Source organism: Pipistrellus hanaki, assembly GCF_964339955.1.
Source record: "Pipistrellus hanaki genome assembly, chromosome: X".
NCBI classification, from domain to species: domain Eukaryota; kingdom Metazoa; phylum Chordata; class Mammalia; order Chiroptera; family Vespertilionidae; genus Pipistrellus; species Pipistrellus hanaki.
The window spans coordinates 6,037,833-6,055,531 of record NC_140524.1 but is presented as its reverse complement, the minus strand read 5'-3'; the positions used below and the strand labels follow the sequence as shown (position 1 = coordinate 6,055,531).

Sequence of the window (17,699 nt, the reverse complement as noted above, 5' to 3'; positions counted from 1 at the left end):
TTTGCCGATGATACATCTGATAAGGGGTTAACGTCTAAAATATATAAAATACTCATAAAACTCAACAAAAGGAAGACCAACAATCCAATTTTAAAAATGGGCAGAGTACATACAAATGGCTGAGAGACATCCTACCTAATAAAAGAGAAACATGCAAATTGACCGCACCTTCACTACTCCCATAAGCCCCGCCCACCAGCCAATCAGGGCGAGTATGCAAATTAACCCAACCAAGATGGCAGTTAATTTTCATATCCAGGCCAGAGTGAAGACTGAAGAACCATAGAAAGAAGCCAAGTGCTGCGGAGAAGCAAGCAAGCAGGGTGAGGGAGAAGGAAGGGAAGCAGGTGGGGCAGGGAGAAGGGAGGGAAGCAAACAGGGCAGCAACTGCAGCAGGAAGCCCTATTGCAGGAATCTTCCTGTAAGGGACATCTACTATGAAATAATGCTCAGTGTCACTAATCATCAGAGAAATGCAAATTAAAATGACACTGAGATATCACCTCACACCTACCAGAATGGCTACCATTAATAATTCAACAAACAACAAGTGCTGGCAAGGATGTGGAGAAAAGTTAACCCTACTACACTGCTGGTAGGAATGCAGACTGGTGCATCTACTATGGAAAATAGCATGGAGTTTCCTCAAAAAAAAAAAAAATGGAACTGCCATTTGACCCAATGATCCCACTTCTAGGATTATATCCTAAGACTCCTGAAACTCCAATCAGAAATAATATATGCAATCCATATTTCATAGCAGTGTTATTTATAATAGTTAAGGTCTCAAAACAGCCCAAGTTCCCATCAGTAGATGAGTGGATACAAAAAACTGTGGTACATCTACACAATGGAATACTATGTGGCTGTCTGAATTTCCTTGTGCATTGCCAGGATATAGAAATGTACTTGATTTTTTTTGTGTGTGTGTTGACCTTGTATTCTGTGACCTTGCTGAACAAACATATTAGTTCTAGGAGGGGTTTTTTTGTGGATTTTTTGAGATTTTCTACACATATAATTATGCCATCTGCAAAAAAAAAAAAAAAAAAAAAAAGTTAATTTTATTTCCTCCTTTTCAATCTGTATTCTATTTATTTTTATTTTTTTGTCTCATTGCACTGAATAACTTCTAGTATAATGTTCATAGGGTTGATGAGAGTAGACATCTTTGCTTTGTTCCTAATCTTATGGGAATAAGTATTCAGTCTTTCACCATTAAATATGATGTTACATAAAAATTTTTGGTAACAGCCTTTATAAGGTTGAGGAAGTCTCTATTTTCAGTTTGTTGATCATTTTTGTCATGGATGAATGCTGAATTTTGTCAAATTATTTTTACTGCATCAATTATTAAGTGATCTTTCTTCTTTAAACTATAAATATGATTGATATCCTAGACGTTTTCAATATGACATTATGAAATTGCTTATGTAAATTGTATAGGAAACATTTATATTTTTACTTTAGCGATCAATCTGATTTTCAGGCCACAGGTTCTCACAATCTTTCTGTGGGCTGAAGGCTCAATGTCAGTTCAGTTTTTAAAACCTTTGCAGTGTTTAGATCTGTCTGGTGTGTGTGTGTGTGGGGGGGTGTGTGTGAGTGAGTGACTAAGCAGTTAGTCTGGAACCAGATGTGCTATGTAACTTCCAGGACCTCTAAGTAATAAACCTTGTCTCTTTAAAAGTTTCCTACTGGTTATTGCTAAGAATGTCTCTCCAATCATAATAAGAAACACAAAGGCTAGTCCAGCCACAATATTGGTTACTGATAGGCTGAGACTGGTACAAAATACATGATTAGAATATTTAATATGGTTAGGATGGCAATGATTTCCAAATTTATCCATAAATTCAATGCAATCTCTTACAAAATCCTAGCTTTCTTTTCAGAAATTGACTAGCTAATACCCCCCCCCTCCCAAAAAAATCGCATAGAAATATGAGGGACCCAGAATAACCAAAACAATCTTGAAAAGGAGGAATCTGGAGAACGCACATTTCCTGATTTAAAAATTGACTACAAAGCCACAGTAATCAAGTGGTGTGTTACTGGCATAGAATAGATATATGGGTAAATGGGATACAATTGAGAGTCCAGAAACAAGCTATCAAATTTACAGTCAATTTATTTTCAATTTGGGCACTAAGATTTTTCAATAAATGATGGTGGGGCAACTAGATTTCTATCTACATGCAAGAAAATGAAGTTGGACCCTTATGTTACACCATATATAAAAATTAATTCAAAATAGATTTAAGGCCTAAATATAAGAGCTAAACATATAAAACTACTAGACAAAAACATGGGAGTAAATCTTCATGTCCTTGGATTAGAACTGTTCCGATTAGACCAATCAGAACAGTTGGCAGCCCTAGAGGTCTTCTGCTGTAACAGACATTACTTGTTTCAGTGGCTAGATTGTGGGGCAGACCCAGAGGTCCTAGAGGCAGTGTTTCTCTATCAAATGGAACAGGATGTTCAAATCCTCTGTGAACAAATGAGATAGCTGTACCAGTACACATCATCCCAAAGACTAGATATAGATGATAGATATAGATTAGATAGATAGATGACAGATAGATAGATAGATAGATGATAGAGATGATAGATGACAGATAGATGATAGAGATAGATGGTAGAAATAGATATGGATAGATAGATGATTGATAGATAGATAGATAGATAGATAGATAGATAGATCGATCCTCACCCGAGGATATGTTTCTATTGATTTTTAGAGAGAAACATCGATTCGTTGCCTCCCATATGCACCCTGACCAGGGATCAAATTCATAATCAAGGTATGTGCCCCGATCAGGTTTCAACCCACAACCTTTTGTTACATGGGACAACGCTCCAACCAACTGAGCCACCTGGCCAGGACAGAAATATCTCCTCTTGACAGAAGATAAAGGCCATAAGATTTCAGCATGTCACTCCAAGCAGTTTTATTTTATTTTATTTAGACTCTACAAAACTGCCTAACTATGAAACTAGGGCTGCCTTGGGGTGAAAATCCTGATCCCTGCCTTTTCATCATCTAGGAAGAAGAAAAGAAAACAAGCAATGTAAGATATTGGGTGTCGGTCCAGATCTGAACACTGAGGCCTGTCTGCCAAGTAAAGTTCTCCCTCCTTAGACTGGGCATTACCACCCAACCCCAGCCTCACTCCAATGATCCTCCTTCTACAGACTCATCGATCAATTCACACCTAAATCAACTCAATTCCTACACCCCTTAAGTGAAAGACTCCAACAGAGAAAGAAATTAGATAAGCTACACTCTGAGGCACAACCTTGACAAGGCAGGAGGGAAAAAATCCTTGGGCTATGCAATAATATAGAGAGAACAGACTCACAGCTGTCAGAGGGAAGGGTTGGGAACTAGGGTAAGAAAGGTGAAGTGATTAAGCAAAGGAAATAAAGACTCATGGACACAGACAACAGTATGGTAATTGCCAAATAGGAGGACGGGTGGGAGATAGAAAAAGGTAAAGGGGTATAATTGGTGATGGAAGGAGACTTGACTTGTTGTGGCAAATACACAATACAATATACAGATGATGTAATGTAGAATTGTGAAACCTATAGAATTTTATTAACCAATGTCGCCCAAATAAATTCAATTCATTTTTTAATTTTTTTTACATAAAAAGGAGAGGTGAGCCATTTTTAGCAACAAATATTAATTTTTATTATATTTCTAAATAAATATTACAATACTTTTTTTTCTTTCATAAAAATAACTTAAACATTTATAACATTCAGTTTTGGAAAAGACAAACTAAGTAAAAATGAAGAAAAGTGATGAAAAATTTTCAAGGACAGAATAAATATAGTCTAGTTATATGCTGCCAGAGTTCTAGGCCCTCATATCAGAATTAGCGCCGGGAGCTCAAAATTTCCTCCAGCTTCAACTTGTTCAAGACGGGAATTTGGGTGACTTCATAGAAGTTCCTGCAAAAGGAAGAGACATCTGCTCAGTATAAAATAGGCAAAGCAAGCAGGCTTCATGGAATAAGTGGGATATAGGGCCCTTGGTTCCCTATCTTACTTTAACCCTGGAGCAGAAAGTAAGGTAAAAAGTACCTCAATCTTTCTTTTTCCTTAGGCAAGGCTAGTCTGGGCCTCCCCATGACTGAGCACCAAGCCAACCTCATCTGGAGCTTGGTACTTACTCGTGAGAATACTTGAAACACACAGCCTTGAACCTATCATGGTAAGGATACAAAGTCAGCAGCTTGTTAAGCTTTCTGATCAAGAGGGAAACATCAGAGGGCTTGTAGCCAAAGTGATAATCCAGTAAATGAGCCTGAAAGAAGCAACATAAACAGTAACTTTTATGACAGGAAGCAGACCCTTCCTCTGTGACTACTATCCCAAATCTAAACTTCCTATCCATGGTACAGAAAGGAAAGCGAGTGAAACATTTCAAAGACTCATACGTCATAAACACTAACCAATTATTATAGGAGAATAGGTTTCAGCCACAAACTAGCGGTATGGCTATATTCATATGTACCAGCTGGATATTATCCCTGGCCATAGATATTCAGGTATGCTGAAATCCACTATCAGAAAGTCCAAGGAACATGACTGACTTTGTAATTTACTCACTTTCAGGTCAAGAGCTAATGGTCAGGCAAACCTCAGAGCAAACTTGAGGTCCCAACTCAACAGCCAACAGAAACTTAAAGCTGTCCCTTCTCTCAGAATCTACCAGCTATCATTACATGCATTCATTTTCTCATTCAATTTTAAGGATGCCTACTATGTGGCAGAAGCAACATAGCAACGTATTTAAGAGCAAATGTTCTGGAGGCAAACTACTGGGGTTCAAATTCTATTTTAACTACTAGTATGGCCTTAAATTGGTCATTTAACCTCTTGGTGCTTCATTTTACCAATGGGGATCATTACTGTAATTATATTGCATGATTAAATTAATATATATAAACCACATGTAACTAGCATATAGTAAGTGCCTAAATAATGCTAGCTAGGATTAATAATATTGTCAAGCCCTGTATAGGATGCTGGGAATATAAAGATGACCAAAGCTCCTGCCCTTGAGGAATCTATAGTCTAGTGGAGGAGACAGGCATTCACAGAGAGAATTACAAAATGTGTGGGAAGTGCTATGAGGGCGCTGGAGGCACAGGGCAACAAGATCCGTGAACTCTGGCTAGGAGAGTAGCAGAAAGCTTCATAGAAAAGGGAACATCTACAATGAGTGCAGAAAGTTAAGTAGGAGCTACACAGGTAGAGAAAGGAAGATTTATTCTATAATGCAGTGATTTTCTAAAAATATCTTAAATTTAAAAAAATAAAAAATAAAAAATGTCTTAAATTAGCCCAGCTGGCATGTCTCAGTAGTTAAGCCTCAACCTGTGAACTGGGAGGTCACAGTTCAATTCCCATTTGAGGTACATGCCTGGGTTGAGGGCTTGATCCCCAGTGTGGGGCATGCTGGAGGCAGCTGATCAATGATTTTCTCTCATCATTCATGTTTTTATCTCTCCTTTTCCCTTCCTCTCTGAAAGTCATAAAAATATCTTTTAAATAAAAATATCTTAAATTATTTCCCCAAACCCCCTTTTTAAAAATATCTTACCTGGAAGCCCAAATATCTTCCCTGGAATTGGAGGCAAAGGCTAAGAATCTCACTAATTTGAATCCCCTTATCTTTACATCCCCTGAGACACTTCTGCAAGAACCCCAGGGCTCTGCCGAATACTGTTTGAAAACCACTGCCACAGGCAAAGGGCAGTCATTAGTGTGCGGAACAGGGGAGTAACATGCGGTAACACATTATTCTATTTAGTGTGTTAAACAAGAATAGTGGCCCCATTGTCACTGCACCAGTTCAGGCCCCAACGCTTCACCTTGACTATTACAAAAGCTGACTTGCCAATGTTGCACTTTTACACTCTATCACCTAATATACCTTCTCTACTACCCTCCCAGTACTATTTCCAAAACATACAAACAGGAACATGTCATTCCCCTGCCTCAAAAACTTCCAGTACCATAGTATAAAATGGGTCTCTCAACATGACATCAAAGGTCTCTTATAATCTGAACACATCCTACCATTCTGGTCTCATCTCTCACCATTCTTTACTCATATAGCCTTTGTTCTATCCACAGGAAATGTCTTATTCTGCCCCCTATACAATATTCTCTTTGTTGTCTTCATGTCTTTTTTAATCATTGTTCCCTCTACCTAGAATGCCTCCTCTCATGAGTTCCTTTCAAGAACCAATTCAAAAGTCACCTTCTTTGTGAAACCTGTCTTACCTATAAAAGCAGGATATATAACATAGAGGATTGTGGAATGCAGACTACCAGGATTCAGATCAGGGTTGACATTTAGCTGATACTCACTGATACAAGCATGCCATGTGTTTAAACATTGAAATATTTCCATACTGGTTGGCAAGAAATTTGTAGTCCCTTCAGCAAGGTTACTCTCTGCAGGAGCTTGTTAGAATGGAGTTTGAGCCATTCAATTTCCCCAGGATCCATGGGTCAAAGCCTGGCTCAGAATGGGCCCTCCATAGCTCTGGAGCTATATTTGGATTGTATGTTACATACATATCAGTAAAAATTCATAGCCATACCACTAGTTTGTGGCTGAAACCTATTCTCCTATAATAATTGGTTAGTGTTTATGACGTATGAGTCTTTGAAATGTTTCACTCTCTTTCCTTTCTGTACCATTCTGATTATGAAGTACTGGTTGTACACCACTCCTAATTCTGTCTCTCCCTAGCAAAACATGTGAATGTATCTCTTATCTATAAAACAGGGATAATACTGATCTTGTGGGGTTATTGAGAAGATTAAACGAGTTCATACAAAGCGCTTAGATCACCAAGCACTCAACTTATATAAACACAACCGTTTATAGACTTCTTTCTCAGCACACAGAGGCTTTCTCGTCAGTTGTGGCTCTAGGACTTCTAAGTTGGAGGGGCTCAGGGACGGTTGGGAAGAGCATGCACTTTTGTCAGCACACTCTTTGTATTTGGATTGTATGTTACATATCAGTAAAAATTCATAGTTCTCTGAAGTTGCTTTTCATAAGCAACTTCATTTAAATTTATTTTCATAAAATTTAGAAAACATCAAACACGAGTTTTATTTATATTGGGGAAGGAGGCTCTGGGGCCTTCCTCTTTAGAAAAGGAAAACACTATAGTATACCTATATAGTATACCTTTTACACATGGACAGTTGCTTTCATAGTCTGTTCTCTGGGTCAGTGCTTCAAATTCCATTCTAGCAAGCTCCCTCAGAGAGTAACCTTGCTGAAGGGACTACCAGGGGCAGAGGTGAAATGGGGTCAGGTAGGAAGTGGGCCCACCCCAGCACTGCTGCAACCAGAATAATTTCACATTCATTTGTTTTGGGATATTGGGTTTTCAGATACGCTTTCCTTGGAACTGTGACTAAGAAAAATGGTACAAAATACTTCAAAACAATTGCAATAGAAACCCTTTAGTCAGCCAGGATCCTAAGATGTTGAGGTGTCAAAGAATTAATAACTGTGGGTATATGGCACTTTTGGCACTGAATCTCCCACAGCCTTAATTTACATCTTCCTTCTCAGCCACCCCTGTGCTTCTGAATCCCCACCCACTGCCACTGGTCAGTGTTTACCACGCTTTTCAGCTTCGTCATGTAGAGGGCCAAGAAAAAGGAAGCAGCAGCTAGCTCGGAACCCTTTTCCTGGATATAGTCATATTCATGCAGGGTCAACTCACAGATGAATCGGGATAAGACCACTGTTTTTATGTCGACATGGATATTCTAAGGGAGCAAAAAGAACATTTCAGCAAGCAATGCAGAAAACCAGCACTAAGCAGAAGACCCCTGTCACCTACTCTCTCCAGTTATCTCACCTCAGGCCTAAATGGCTCGCTGCCTAAACAATGTACTGTTCATACCATCATGGTTCACACTAAGGCACTCTACCCTTGAAATCACAGAATCTTAAGCAGGGGAGAAGGGAGGCAATTCTGAAATTAGCATTAGAATTCACTACCTTTATGTTTTGTAACCAAATTACCAAATGTATGTGTGGTACCTTCCCATCTACTCTTTCTGTACAAGTCATCCTTTGAAGAGCCAAAGCTTTCCAACTATAACTTTGCACCTGGTTCCACCCTTGGATGTATTCCATGCTCCAAATGAACTCTCTCTCCTTTCTTGTTTATATCTTTTTTTATTATTATAACCTATAACAGAGAGAGAAAGAGAGAGAGAGAGAAAGAGAGAGAGAGAGAGAGAGAGAGAGAGAGAGAGAGAAAGTACACAACATCCACTTGTAGAATGCAATGAGTAATTATGAAGTGACCTCCCCTGTAATCAATATTCACCTCCCCCAAAGTCCTCATATGTCCTTTCCTCATAAAAGAATCTTCTCTTCTTCTCCTACTCTGCCCTCACCTCAAAACTTTACAGGCATACTATACAAACCTCCAATTTTCTTCCTCCTAACACTTCATAAAGATTACTAATCTAGGCGTGTCGGACTGAAGAAGAAATTCCTCTGTCCCCAATTGTCTCAGTCCCTTTACCTACCACTCAAGCAGTCACTCTTGGTATGGAGGATACAAACCCAACAGGAAGAAGGGGGATATGCTTTGTCTCTCTTACCATAGAATACATGCGTAGATACTGATAGGCAACAGGAATGTTGATTTCAAATTCGAGGGTTCTCAGGATGCTCATTTCCATGGAAAGTATCTCGTGTCGCTGATAAACCTCTTTACGGGATTTCAGGAATTTCTCCAACTTAGGTGGGCGGGTCTCCTACAGGTGGAGAGAAGAAATAGTCACACCAGGCCAAGACAACACACTCCTCTGCTTGGAGATGAAAAGCAGAGGGGAAGGGGTTGAAGGATAGAAGGTAATAACATTTCCTAGAATAAACCTTCAGGTTAGCTCTGAGAGCCAGCTTCTGGTTGATTTGAATGGCCCATCTGAAACACAAAATCGGAAATACAAGGGAGATCTGATGCAAAACTGCACCACTAGAGAAAGGATGGTGCCTCTGGAGATGGATTCTTACAGCATTGAAAGCACATAATATGGCACAAGGGCTGGGATCAGTGGTCTCTCTTTTAAGGGTGAGAGCCAGGAATGGGAAATCTAAGTCCTACTGTGGGGGAAGGAAAGAAAAGAAGCCATAAAAAGGGGAGCTAGAGATGGAAGATAAGTCCTCACTATGTGTTCTTGTCTAAGGAATAAATAAGGATTTTTGGGAGGGGGCACCACGGGAGTAACAAGCAGTGAGACAGGCAGGCACAGAGGGAGCCTAAGCTGAGACTGAGGACTACAGGGGGTGGGAGGATGTACATGGGGGTTAGACTGGGAGGGGGGATCCAGCCCAAAGGTGAGAGGAACCCTGTCTGGGAGCACCGTCCCAGGTCCCACCCTCTGCAGCCTAACCTTGATTTTGGGGAGAGGACTGGAGGAAGAAATACCACTGAATTTTTTCTATAGAAGCATCCACCTGCCTATCCCAGCCTTTAATTCAAACTTTGCTCTGTCTCTCTAGTTTCAGATCACAAACTGGATTAACCTTCTTGTTTTTCAGGCAGGAAATTGAGGCCCCAAGAGAAGTAACTTGCTCAAGTTCACAAAGCAACCTAGTGGTTAAGAACAGGACAAAACACTATCTCTTCCATTTCTCTACTCACCACTGGTTCCTTTCTTCTCTTCTCATACCATCTCCACACCTCCCCTTGCAAAAATCTCTCCGTACTTATAAATCCTATGAGAGGAAGACCTCCTTCCACACACACACACACAAAAAAAACAAAAAACAACAATAACAAAAAAAAAACAGTGGGAGGGGGGGCTTTGTCCTGGCAACCAAAAGAGGCATGCTCCTGGTTCCAGACTTTGCTGAGAACCACCCTTCTTACTCTCCTCCTCCCTCCTGCTCTCTAAGGACCCATGTTGCTTTTTAAAAAATATTTTTTATTGATTTCAGAGAGGAAGTGTGTGGGAAGAGAGAGAGAGAGAGAGACAGAGAGAGAGAGAGAGAGAGAGAGAGAGAGAGAGAGAGAGAGAGAGAGAGAGAGAGAAACATCAATGATGAACCATTGATGGGCTGCCTCCTGCAGGAACCTGGGACCTCCTGCAGGAACCCCGGACCTTTCAGTCTGCAGGCCAATGATGCTCTATCCACTGAGCAAACTTGTCATGGACCCAGCTGCTTTTTTAAGGGGGCATTGCTGGGGTAACAGGCAGTGGGAGAGAGGCTGGCTTTTTATTTATTTGTTTGTTTGTTTTTAAATATATTTTATTGATATTTTACAGAGAGGGAGAGAGATAGAGAGCTAGAAACGTCGATGAGGGAGAAACATCGACCAGCTGCCTCTTGCACACCCCCTACCAGGGATGTGCCCGCAACCAAGGTACATGCCCTTGACCAGAATCGAACCCAGGACCTTTCAGTCCGCAGACCGACGCTCTACCACTGAGCCAAACTGGTTTCGGCGAGAGGCTGGCATTTTTATTCAAGCCATAAAAATGGCCCTAGATAAGGAAAGGGAAAAGGGGAAAAGGAGAGAGAGAGAAGAGAGAAGGAGAAAGAGCTAGGGAAATTGTAAGCAAGCAGTAGAGAAAATGAGCCATAAAGGAAAGAAGTAAGGGAAGGCATGAGAGAAGAGGAGGGGAGAGAGATAGAGAAAGGGGAAAAGGAGGCTAGGGAGCAAAATAGGGAAGGACAATGGAAGGGAGCAAGTGAGAATGAGTTGGAGAGAATTAGTAAGAATGCAAGCAAGAGAGGAAGCTATTGGAGAAGGAGCAGAGAGGAAGCATGGAGGAGGGTGATCAAGGGAACCAGAGAGCAGGTGGATAGGGATGGAAGTGAGCCAGAGAGGAAAACATTGAGGGAGAGCAAGGGAGGGAGAAGAAAGAGAGGAAGCAAGAAAAGGAGATTAGGTGTAGGGATCGGTTATAGGGTTAAGCCTCAGACTGACCTGCTGGCAAAGCCGAAAACAAGTCCCAGCTTAGAGGGCACAGCCCTCTTAGCATAATTAAGCTTGACCTTATGATGCTCCCTAGATCCTTCCTGGGTCGCTGATGGGCTGTGGGAGGTGCAGCAAATGCTGCCAAAACAAGTGAAACTCACAAGAACATTGTAACTATCCTGACAACTACCTTGTTTGCCCCTGACTGTAAAATAAAGGTTCAGCTTGCCACCTGGATCTGTTCTGTGGTCTCAGCCAGGCACAGAAGATCCACCTAGACCCAGCTTATTCTCTGTCTGTCTTTTCTTCATCCTTCGCCAGCCCCCCTTCAGGCTTGCCAAACCCTTGGCTGTGCTGGCAGGCACAACTAGGGAGTGAGTGTGGTAGGTAGGGAAGGGGAGAACAGATTAGCAAAAAAAAAAAAAAAAAAAGTGGAGGAGGTAGGGTAGGGGGAAGCCAAGGAGAGGATAGGAGCAAGGCACAAGGGAAGTAAGGTAGGGGAGGTAGAGACAAAGAAGGGAGGGAAGGAGAGAGGATGAGTTAGCAAGAGAAGGGGAGGAGAGAGGAAGGAAGAAAGGAGGATGGAATAGGACCTAGGGAAGGAAGGGTGTGAGGGTGGGATGGTGGGAGAGTGGGAATGTGTCAGGGAGGGTATGAGGGTAACAAAGGCACAAGGAAAGTGCCTTTGGGAAGAAGGGAAGGAGGAAGGGGATGAGTGAGTTAAGGAAGGATGGAACAGGGAATCAAACAAGGAAGCAAGTGAACAGGTAAGGGAGTAAGCCAGAAAGGAAAGGAAAAAGTCAGAGGGGGAAACCAGTATGATTGAGTGAATACACAAAATAGTTAAGGATGGTGAAATCGAGGGATGGATTAAGAGAAGACTGAAGAAATATTGTTAGAGAGAGAGGACATGAGTGAAGTGAGGGCTTAAGTAAATGGAGCACAGAAGTAAGATGAGGGCAAGGACAGCAATTGAGGGAGAGAGAGAAAGAAGGAAGGAAATAGAAAAAAAAGAGAGAGGTTTGGAGTGTGAGAGGGAGTTACTGAAGAACTAGGTAGGGAGTGAGTGAGCAAAGGAGGGAGGAAGGCAGGAAGTGAGCTAGGGATAAAGCTGGAGAGGTAGGGAGCTGGCAGAGGAACACAAAAACAAACCCACAGTTCTAAACCTCTTTGAACTCAGTAGAAGTATCTACTACCTTCCTGCTCCTAAGGTTTTATACAACTAGCCTATCTGAAGGAAAAATGGGAATTGTACAAGATCATTTAAAATCTAAAGAAGAGGAAAGAATCAGAGAAATTAGGTAGATTATGGTTATAAAGGAAAGCCCAGCTACTTGCTTTTATAGTACTACTTCAAAAATAACGATTTCACTTAGACTCACTACCAGGCCATTTTCTCTTAAATGTCTCCAGCACCCAGGTTTGGAAACTTTCTTAATATACAGTTCAAGACTCTACTTGAAAGAGAGTTGATGGGAAGAAGAAAAGAGTGGGGGGGGGGGGAGGGAAGAAAATCATTGGGCCACAAGGAAGCTTTAAAAATAACAACCCATTAGATAGGCACACGCCCACATACATATATCTTACAGAAAATGGAAGAATCTTATTCATGCCAGAAAACAAATACATCACTATTCCCACCTAACACCAGCTTCCCTGGTGGGGAAAATGGATTAAAAAATTAGTAGGAAATACTATTTTCATACAGACATAGGTACAAATACATGTACACATATACATATATACACATAAATAGATATGTGGATACACGTGACTTGGATAGAAATCTAATTGACTAGTTCTCTCCAGGCCCTATGAACTCAACCTCAAGTTTTGCTGCAATCAGAAGAGCAGCGGCACCAAGGAGTTGCATCTTCTCTTTCTTGAATATTTTCTTCATAAGGTAGCGATCCACCAGCTTCACTGCCAAGTAGAGGCTCTCATGATTCAGATCACAGTTAATCTGGAGGAATACATAAACAGGGCAAAAATCTGCATATTGTCCAGCTCCCAAATCACATTCAGATAAATCTAACTTCCTGGTCTGTGGCACTGAGCACAGTAGAGCTACCAGACCTGGCCAGCTGTGATTCAACTATGATTATGGGAACTAGTTCAGCCAGTGCTTGTGTAGCCTCCTGCCAGTACTTAACATAAGAACTTGGCCACCCATGCAGCAGCTTGTCATCAAATGGAAACATCTAAAAGTGTGGGTAATACCTGAATGAATGGTTGGAATTTGGAGTCAATGAATATTTAATTCAGCAGCTGTGACAGTTATAGCAATCCTTCCTTGAATGTAAGACATTCTAACATAATTCTTCTTGGGACTACAGACAGTCCTGGGGTTACATCGGACTCGACTTAAGTCATTTCGTGGTTACATTGCCATCTCCCATTCATTTATTTTTAAAAATGTTCCATCATGTCAACGTATGTACATATGTGCTTTATGTTTTTTATTATTTATTTACCACAAGTAAAGGTCAGAAATTGTTATATTTCTTTTAATTATCTTTTTACTGTTCTACTTCATTCATGCTGTGTATGTGCTCCATGTATATGACATAGATGCTTATGCAGGTGAGTACCGACTTATGGTGAAAATCACTTTACATCGCGCCATAGGAACGGATCTCCAACTTAACCCAAGGACCTACTGTACATGAAATAAGCTAATCCTTCTTGTGACAGCCCTTCTACTAGGGGGGCATCTGTGATTATGTCAACAATAAAAAATAAATTTAAAAAAAAGTTATTATGTCTCATATAAATCTCCATTCTAGACCAAATAACTTGACTTCACATAAAGACGTAAATGTGAACATGAAGCTATAAATCATTATGTTAGAATGATTCTCTCTCATTGATGTTTCTATCTCTCTCCCTTCTTCTCTAAAATAAATAAAAATATATTTTTAAAAAGTAAGAGCAAATTAAACCCAAAGCATGAAGAAATAAAACTATAAATATTAGAGCAGATATGAATAAGTTTGAAAATAGAAAAACTAAAGAGAAAATGAATGAAACCAAAAGCTGATTCTTTAGGGAGGGGAAACCAATAAAACTGGTAAACTTCTAGCAAGACTAATTAACAAAAATATAGAAAAACACATCAAGTATCAGGAATGAAAGAGTAAGAAATATAGGGAATTCTATAAACTATATGCACATAAATTCAACAACTTAAGATGAAACAGACCAATTATTTGAAAACTACAAACTACCAAAATTCATCTAAATGATATAGATAACTTTAATAATCTTATAACTATTAAAGAAATTATATTTTTAGTTAAAGTTGTTTGGTGAAAAGAAAAATACTTCAGACTCAGGCGGTTTTGCTTGCAAATTCTATAAACATATAAAGAATAAATAACATCAACTCTACACATCTCTCCCCGAAATAGAAGAGGGGGGAATAGTTTCCCAAATTGTTGTATGAAGCCAGTATCATTCTCGTATCAAAAAAGAGACAAAGACAATAAAATTAAAAAATTTAAAAGAGAACACTACAAACCTACAGGCCAACATTCATCAAAAATATAGATACAAAAATCCTCAACAAAATACTAGCAAATAAAACCTAGTAGTATATAAAAAGAATAATATAACGGGGCCAAGTGATGTTTACTCAAGGAATATGAGGCTTGTTTAATATTGAAAATCAGTGAATGTAATCTCCATATTAATAGTCTAAAACAAATATTATCTATAGATCCAAGAAAAAATATAACATTCATTTATGATAAATATACAGCAGCAAACTAGGAATGGAAAGTAACTTTCTCAACCTGAGCAAGGTATCTACAAAAACTCTAGAGTTAAGATCATACTAGTGGTGAAAGACTAACTGCTTTCTTCCTCAGATTAGGAAAAAAGGCAAGGTTGTGCACTCTTACTGCTCCTACTAAACATCATAATGGAAGTCTTATACAGCACAATAAAACATGAAATTAAATGCATGCAGAATGGAAAAAATAAAACTTTTAATTTACAAATGACAATTATCTATATATAAGAGATAACATCAAGAAATCTATTAAAAGAGCTGAGACCGGTTTGGCTCAGTGGATAGAGCGTCGGCCTGCGGACTGAAGGGTCCCGAGTTCGATTCAGGTCAAGTGCATGTACCTTGGTTGGGGGCACATCCCCAGTGGGGGGTGTGCAAGAGGCAGCTGATGGGTGTCTCTCTCTCATCGATGTTTCTGACTCTCTATCCCTCTCTCTTCTTCTCTGTAAAAAATCAATAAAATTTAAAAAAATCTATTAAAAAACTAAGAATAAGTGAGTTTTAGCGAGGTTGTAGAATATGAATATCAAACACAAATATCGGTATTTATAACAACAGTGTAAATCTGGAAACCTAAATTTTAGAAAAATACCATTTACATTACCTCCAGGAGAAAAAAATATAAATAAGGTGTAAACCTAACAAGACAAGTACAGGATCTATATGGCAAAATAATAATAATAATAATAATAATAATAATAATAATAATAAAATAAAAATAAAAAATAAAAATTTTAACTAAATACATAATACATTCATGGGTTGAAAAGATTCAACATAGAAAGTCTATCAATCATTTTTAACTTCACCTATAGATGTGTGTTGGGATCCTTAAGACCACATTCCTAGGAGGACTCCCGGGACTCCGTATATAGTCATATTCATGGCTGATTTATTATAGCAAAAGATAACAAGCAAAATTAGCAAATGGGAAAAAAACATGGGCAAAGTTTGACAAAAAAACAAAAGCAAGTTTCTGAGAGTCCTGTCCCAGTAGAGTACTTTAGGATTAATTAGTTTAGTTAATTCCTCCGGCAATGAGATGTGACAATACGTATAAAGTATTGTCTACAGGGAAACTCATTAATGACTCAGTGCCTAAGATTTTATTGGGAGCTGGTCACGTAAACACCCTGTGCTTAGCATGTACCAAAATTCCAATTTCCCAGAAGGAAAGCAGGTATTCAGAATAAACACATTGTTTGCAGAGAGTTCAAGCACAGTTATCATTGAGGGAGGGTTTTATAGCAGCACAGGGAACTGTTTATCAGTCAAGTTCCCAGATGCCAGCCAAGGGCCAACTTTGCAAACAGGCCTTTCAAAGGATAGCAGTACTAGGTCCATTCTGTTAACTCTTTTCTGGACAAAATGTAACTCAATTCCAATCAAACTCAGTAGGATTTTTTGTATATACAAACAAACTGATTCTAAAATTTATAGAAAGGCAAAGTAATTAGAATAGCTAAAAAGAGTTGAAAGAATCAAGCTACCTAATTTTAAGAATTACTATAAAACTTCAGAAATAAAGACAGTGTAATATTGGCAAAGGGATAGATACAGAGATAATGGAATAGAAGAGAGTATAGAAATAAGTATAAAATTAGCCGAGACTGGTTTGGCTCAGTGGTAGAGCGTCGGTCTGCGGACTGAAGGGTCCCGGGTTCAATTCCGGTCAGGGGCATGTACCTTGGTTGCGGGCACATCCCCGGTAGGGGGTGTGCAAGAGGCAGCTGGTCAATGTTACTCTCTCATCGATGTTTCTAGCTCTCTATCTCTCTCCCTTCCTCTCTGTAAAAAGTCAATAAAATATATTTTAAAAAAAAGAAATAAGTATAAAATTAGACCCACACAAATAAGGCCAATTGATTCTTGGCAAAATCACAAAACAATTTAGTGAAGAAAGTTGTGTGTTTGTTTTTTCACAAATTGTGTTAGAATAATTAGACATCCATGTGCAAAAAAATGTACTTTGACTTCAAAATCTTCATACCTTATACAAAAATTAACTCAGAAGGGATTATAGATTTAATGTTAAAACTATAAAACTCTCAGATAAAATATAGGAGAAAATATTCATGACCTATGTTTAGTCAAAGAGTTATTTTTTAAAATGTATATTTTATTGATTTTCTACAGAGAGGAAAAGGGATAGAGAGTTAGAAACATCTATGAGAGAGAATCATAGATCAGCTGCCTCTTGCACACCCCCTACTGGGGATGTGCCCACAACCAAGGTATATGCCCTTGACGGGAATCGAACCTGGGACCTTTCAGACCGCAGGTCAACACCGTATCCACTGAGCCAAACCAGTTTCAGCTCAAAGAGTTCTTAGACATAACACAAAAGACACGATCCAAAAGAAAACATTTTTAAAAACTAGACTTTATCAAAATTAAAAACATATAATATTCATGAAATTAAAAAGTTATAAAGGTGGAGAATAAATTAGGAGTTTCTAGAGACAAGAAAGTGAGAGGATGGAGATGGCTATAGTTATAAAAGGTTAACATGAGGGATCCTTATAGTGATGAAATAATTCTTTATCTTAACTGCGGTGATGGTGGTGCTTGCAAAATTCACATGTATGATGAAATTATATAGAGCACACACACACACACACACACAAGTACATGTAAAACTGATGAAATTTAAATAAGGCTTGTGAAACCCTGATTGTGACACTATATTACATGTATACAAAATGTTATCATTGAGAAAAAGGTAAAGGGTACACAGGACCTCTCTATACTATTTTTGCAATTTATTATAAATCCATTACTTCAAATGTTAAAATTTCATAGAACTATATACCACAATATTCAACTGTGATTCTCTATCAAAAAGATGTACATTAGCATCACTTGCAGGGCTTTATAAAAATAAGGGTACCTGCGCCACACCCCCACAA

The 17,699-nt window shown here is 39.1% G+C and overlaps 1 protein-coding gene across 2 annotated transcripts in view; it reads right to left on the bottom strand.

Annotated features, from left to right (window-relative positions):
* Window positions 1-3,743: 3,743 nt before the first annotated feature.
* CCNB3 (cyclin B3) overlaps window positions 3,744-17,699 on the bottom strand; it is a 48,355-nt gene continuing 34,399 nt past the window's right edge. Inside the window, exons 8-12 of one of the 2 annotated variants that reach the window (XM_084870958.1) lie at window positions 12,823-12,960; window positions 8,671-8,826; window positions 7,672-7,821; window positions 4,185-4,318; window positions 3,744-3,963 (exon numbers count right to left, since the gene is read on the bottom strand). In XM_084870958.1, coding sequence (XP_084727084.1) covers window positions 3,888-3,963; window positions 4,185-4,318; window positions 7,672-7,821; window positions 8,671-8,826; window positions 12,823-12,960 — 654 coding nt within the window. In that variant the 3' untranslated portion in view covers window positions 3,744-3,887. The remainder of the gene's footprint in view (window positions 3,964-4,184; window positions 4,319-7,671; window positions 7,822-8,670; window positions 8,827-12,822; window positions 12,961-17,699) is intronic. The other variant, XM_084870959.1, reaches the window with a different exon arrangement.